Source organism: Gracilinanus agilis, chromosome 1 (assembly GCF_016433145.1).
Source record: "Gracilinanus agilis isolate LMUSP501 chromosome 1, AgileGrace, whole genome shotgun sequence".
NCBI lineage: Eukaryota > Metazoa > Chordata > Mammalia > Didelphimorphia > Didelphidae > Gracilinanus > Gracilinanus agilis.
The window spans coordinates 587,719,244-587,725,243 of record NC_058130.1 but is presented as its reverse complement, the minus strand read 5'-3'; the positions used below and the strand labels follow the sequence as shown (position 1 = coordinate 587,725,243).

Genomic DNA, 6,000 nt, shown 5'->3' with positions numbered 1-6,000 from the left:
ATAAATATTTCTGTAAGCTAGTCTTTCCCAGACTTCTCCCTTTAGGAAAATGGGTAGAAGGTCAAGAACAAAAAATTAAGGCCATGGGAAAAGGGGGTGGTAACAAAACTTAGAACAAAACTTCTAGAAATGACCTTTTCAGAAAAGGCCTTGGATTCTGCCAACATTTTGAATTTAGTTTTGGCCACTGTATTTTCCTGAAAATACTCTACTGAGGAAAAACAAATCATTCATAGGGATACAACAAACTTATAATGTTGATATGCAGTGGGATGTTGAAATTGCATGTGAAATTTAAAATTTAACTGTTTTCTTGCCCCATGTCTAACTAGCTTCAGTATACTTATAGCAACCTATACTTCAAGGTCTGAATTATCAGTGACTTCTAACTGTAGCATCCCAAATAGTTATTTTGTTTAACATATATTAATCCTTTATGACAAGTAAACTTTCAATTACTTAAGAGTTACATTTTAATTTTTAAAAAATCAATCAACTTTCATGAATGATTTAGCAACTGAAGGCAGGGTCAACAGTTAGCATTTCAGGAAACAGCCCATCTTACTTGTTTAGGAATACATTCTCTATGGCAGAAGGTATGTGTGGGTGGGGGGTGGGAATAAGACCTGGTCAGCAGTACGGTGGAGCCTATGAACCCCTTCTCAGAATGTTTGTTGCCTATGATGTATAAAGAAAATGCTAAATTTCAGTTAGAGGTTAGTAAAATAAAAATGTCATTTTTTCCTCTTTAAGCTCATATACTTCCTGAAATCTAACCACAGGCCCCCTGAGGTTAAGAAGCCCTATTCTGCAAAAGTAGTGCCCTTTGCAATTCTACTTCTGCTTTGTCTTTGTCTTCATATTCAGGAATGCCGGTCAGCACCCTAATCCTGATTGCATTAAAGTTTGAAATACTACAGGGATTTCTTTTGGGATACAGTCACTCAAGAGATTGACCTAACCATTCATGCTCAAATAACAAAATAGATTAGGAATACATATTGCCCAGCTTACTTACTGATACTCGAACTCAACAGGCTCCTTGTCTTAAGTGCTACAAAGATGGAGAGGCAGGACCCAAAGTGAAATAGGACGTGGCATTTTGGCTGGATTCTACTTAGGGGTTTGTGTTGTCCTGTTAAAAGAAAGATTTTAAGATGCCCCTTGTTGCAAAAGACCATCTTTTCAACCTTGCTCTTTTCCTAGGGGTGCTATGTCTGCAAATCATGGAATAACATAAATCATAATTGCAGGTGACTCAAAGGGCAATGGAAAGTCACTAAGAGGGCAGAAGTAGATTCTAATATATTACCAACAATGACTCATGTTTGAAAATTACCATTAGACATTCTTAGAACATGCATGACTGGAAAAGAAGATTGAATTTATTATTTAGAAAGTGAGAGAGGAATAGGTCGTGTTGCACTGGCATCTACAAAACATTTAAAAAACAACAGAATAACTGAAGTATGCAACACAGATCTTGACAGGAGGATTTATAAAAAGGTATGGACAAAAACTGCTCAGGATGAGAGTACATGGATGGGTTATAATCTATTCTGGTAGGGAGTTCACAGATTAAGAGTAGAAAGGAACTTGTCATAGAATTATAGATTTGGAGTTCAAATCTATAGGACTTTAGATATCAACCAGTTCTATTCTCTTATTTTACAAATAAGAAAATTGAAGTTTAGAGAGGTTAGGGGACTTTCCCAAGGTCACACAGGTAGTAGAATGGCAGAGTTGGAACCTGACTTCAGGTCCTGTGGCTCCTAGCATTTTTTTTAACTTAATTTTTTTTCACTTAACCAAAATCTCTCTTCCCTCATTGAAAAAGGGTGGAAAAGCCCTCTTGTAACAAATATGCAGTTAAGCAAAACAAATTTCTATGTGGAGACATCCAAATCAAAATCAATCTCTCTCTCTCTCTCTCTCTCTCCACCCTCCCCTCACCCCCAATCTCTATTTCTGCACCCTAAGTTCATTACCTCTCAGTCAGGAGATAATATTTTCCACTCTACCGTACATCCTGTCTTTAGAGGTCCAATCTCATTTTACAGGTGAGGAAATTCTGGCCTATGAGACTTGTCTTGAGATCACAAAGGGAGAAGCTGCAAGTTGAACAGTTGAATCCCAGGTCTTCAGACTTCAAATCCAGAGCTTGACTCCTTCTCCACTAATGAGAGAGTGTTTCTTTTAATGGATCACAGATCCATTTAAGCCTTAAGGATATTTTTTTTTGTTCCTACTTATTTGAATGGAAAATCTTTAATGTGTTTCGAAGCCCAGAAGTAGATTGTGTTGCTGCTATGGTAAAAGTGTACACCAAAGGAATAGCAATAATATATTTATTGAGATTAATACTCTCACTATAAATGTTTTAGTATGGTTTAGTGTTTAATGAAAAGTATGAAGGCTCATCTAAGGTTGTCTCTTTATCTTCTTAGTTTTTAAAAAAGTTGCTTTACAGTATTTTCATTTTACTTCCAAATAGCTTTCCTATCCTAAAGTAAGCCAGTTACCCTGGAAAACAGATAGAAGGGAAATCTGCTCTGCAACTGATGCCAAGCCAATGCTTTCTGTGAAGTGGTGGGCAGAACAGTAATAGTGAAGTCTCTAAAAAAATTGAACTACGACATTTTCAATTCATTTTTCAAACTCTAAGCTCCCCCCAATTCCAAATACTACTTCGAATTTCACTTCCTGGCTTGGCCTTCTATGCTTCAAAAATATAGTTGTAAGAGACACTGATATCCTTAGACAAATAAATGCAACAAGTATCAGGGTTGGTCGTCCATTCAAAATTAACTTTGTTGGGCCAAGTTGTATAAATGTCTGGTTCTAGATTCTAAAACAACTCATTCCATCAAATAAATTAAAACAAAAAACTCATTTAAGACTGTATGCAGATGGATACTCCCCACATTAGTGGAGAATAGTCTAGTTCAGTTATGGGCAAACTATTCCCCGTGGGCCAGATCCAGGCTGTAGTTTGCCCAGTGCTGCCTTAAGCAATTCCCTAATCACTACACCCCACATCCAGATGTAGAGATTAGGGAATTGCTTAAGGCAGCGCTGGGCAAACTACGGCCTGGATCTGGCCCGCGGGGAATAGTTTGCCCCTCACTGGTCTAGCTGGATTTGGAGTTATAGGATCTGGGTGTGAAACTTGGCCCTGCCAACTTAATCCCCATACCAGTTCTCACTGATCCTTCTTCCTATTAAGCTTAGCAACAATTTAGACGGAGGAGAACAGGTAAAATACTTTTGCATTTTGGAGCAAATATGAAGTATAATATTGTTATTAACTTCTGGGAAAGTATTGCTCAAAAATGCTTCTTAGTGAATATTTCAGCACTTTGAAATCCTGCAGTGAATCTAAAAATAAATGGAAAAAGATATTCAAAAGAAATCATAAGCCAGGTCTGCCTTAATAACTTAAGAGTCATTCGATAGGTTTAAGAAATGTGTGACAAGGCAGGAAAACCCATAGTAAGATTCTTCAGACTTAGTTTGAACACTTATTAGCCAGCATATTAGCTAGGGATAATGATGACCATCAAGAAAACTGGGACAAACAAATTTGAAGTTTCTTTTCTAAAACTAGTAATAGAGGTATAGAAGATAATTTTTTCTAGATTTTGAAAAAACCCAAGTGTTTTATAATTATATTATGATTAACACTTGTAGCATCTGACTCTTCTCTCTAAGGTTCAGGAGACCTCTTAAGTTCTTTAAAGTTGCTCAATTTTATTCTAGTTCTTGCATCTTCAGATACTTTCAGAATTCCAATTATAAATGAGCTGAAATTGATATTTCGAGGTAAGCTCCCCATTGAAAAATAAGTGGAAAGAATGAAATCTTTAAAACATGATTTTTGATAACCTAAACAAATTTTTTTTCATTGAAATATTGTTTAATTATCCAAATTAGCTTTGTGAGAAAATAAGACAAAAATACATCTACACAGAGTAAGACAAGTCTTTAGTAAGAAAGATTTGCTACTCTACTGAAAGGTAGGTCATCCTAAAAAAAGTTAGCTCTGAAACAGGTAGATAAATTGCATCTAATCAAAGGAACTTCCTAAGATGCACACACACTAATACTTTAATTCACAAAAGAGAAGGGAATTACAAAATGGATCTTTATTAAATGAAAGAAAAATCTGTTTGGTGGGTCAAATATGAAATAGAATATACAAAAACTTTACATCAGATCTCTCAGCCAAAGAAATAAAATCCTATCTAAGATAAACTAGCACTCATTCCTTTTATGAAGAAAACAAATGCATGAATAAGTTCCTTATGGCAGTACAGGATGGCAGAGCACATATACTGTGCTAAAATTCCAGGTTACACAGAAGCAAAGTTTAAAATCTAAACAATAGTCTTCTAAAGAGCCCAACTACTTCAGAAAGTAACTTAAAAATAGGAAATTTGATCATTATGTATTCTTTCAGATACAAGTGACATGGGTGTCAAGTGCAGAGTTCATGAAGCCTGCATATCACACTTTTTAGTTTCTATACAAATATAAATTGTTTTACATTTTAAAATCCTTTTTCTATTTTCAATAGCTTTAGCTGTGAAAAAGCATGACTAAGATCATCATATTCTTGCTACATCATTCCTCTTATCTTGTCTGTTTCCCTGAAATCTTTTACCCCAAATCATGTTCTGTGGTATTTAAAAAAGAAAAAAAAAAAACAACCAAAAAAAAAAAAAAAACCCTGCAATGTGTCAATAAATCACAAACCCTCCTACTACTATATATTCTGTAAAATTCAACACTTCTTTGGCATTGCACACTAATTCCCCTTTCCCCCCTTTAACACTTTTGCTATTTAAAAAAGTATACTTTGACTGTAATAAAACACCTTAAAAACACCTATTTCTGATTGTGTAAAATAATGTGTCGCCTTTTTGTGTTGATTTACAAAATATACATATTGGCTTTGAGGGGAAAAAAAATAACTGACTGCTACCATACGGGGCTCACTTGAAGTCTGTGATCTGTTACAAGAAATAAAACATAATTACAAATCCTCCTCCCAGATGTCACATGAAGTCATTCAACTCAGCTTCAAGAGCAGCTGCCATTTCATCTGCCTCTGAGCTGCTTCCCTCTTCATCTTCATTACTGGATTCTTTACTAGATTCACTGGCAGCATCATCCTCATTCAGCTTCCGCTTGTGGCCTCTGTAAATGTTTTAAAAAAGGGTGAATGAGATTACAGGTGTGCACTAGTATCCATTATGAAACCTGCACTTGTAAATGTAGAGTTTTTAAAAACCTGTGAAGAAAGAACAAAAACTATTGTCTCAGTCCTAACAATACTTCAAAATCTGTGATTTCAACAATGTGGACATGCTTGTCCTTCATCTATGCTGATCACAAGCCATCTAGCAGATGGCCTATCCTGGAGAATTGCTGTGCTTAAAAGATTTGTCATTCTGCAGCCAATCTAGGGATGAGTTTTTCCAATGCAAATAGGTTGGTCATTGAATAACAATCCATGACCAGGTCCATTGTAGAGTTTTCCCAGCTGGCAGAGCTCATAATAACAACAGCAAGCCTCTAGGAGAATCTTCATACCACAGTCAAGCCATCAGTGTAGGGATCTTACTCAGATGTAATCAAAATGGAATATTCCAAGAATGTTTAAACCATTTAGGCAATGCACAGTATAATTACCAAGAAGAAACTTTAGCTTCATTCTATTCTATAGTCCCTGGCTACTAGTCTAATATCAGTCAGCCATGTTGGAAACAAGCGTCAAAATTTGTCAAGAGGACTTGGTGAATGAATGTGACTGGAGGGAAATCCACCATCACTACTAACAAAACAAAACTACAAACTGAAAATGCATATTCCACTGCTATGGATGAATAATTTTTCCATATATAATAGACAACATGTTTGCAAGGAAGAAATCTGACTACTCAAGAGAGCTGAGACCTCTTTCCCTCTTTGGTAGTCATGTTATGAATTTGGGAATAT

The 6,000-nt window shown here is 35.8% G+C and overlaps 1 protein-coding gene across 1 annotated transcript in view; it reads right to left on the bottom strand.

Moving 5' to 3' along the window:
• Positions 1–4,133: 4,133 nt before the first annotated feature.
• CTDP1 (CTD phosphatase subunit 1) overlaps positions 4,134–6,000 on the bottom strand; it is a 123,218-nt gene continuing 121,351 nt past the window's right edge. The window contains exon 12 of the mRNA XM_044667250.1: positions 4,134–5,199. Within this exon, the coding sequence (XP_044523185.1) occupies positions 5,058–5,199 (142 nt within the window). The 3' untranslated portion in view covers positions 4,134–5,057. The remainder of the gene's footprint in view (positions 5,200–6,000) is intronic.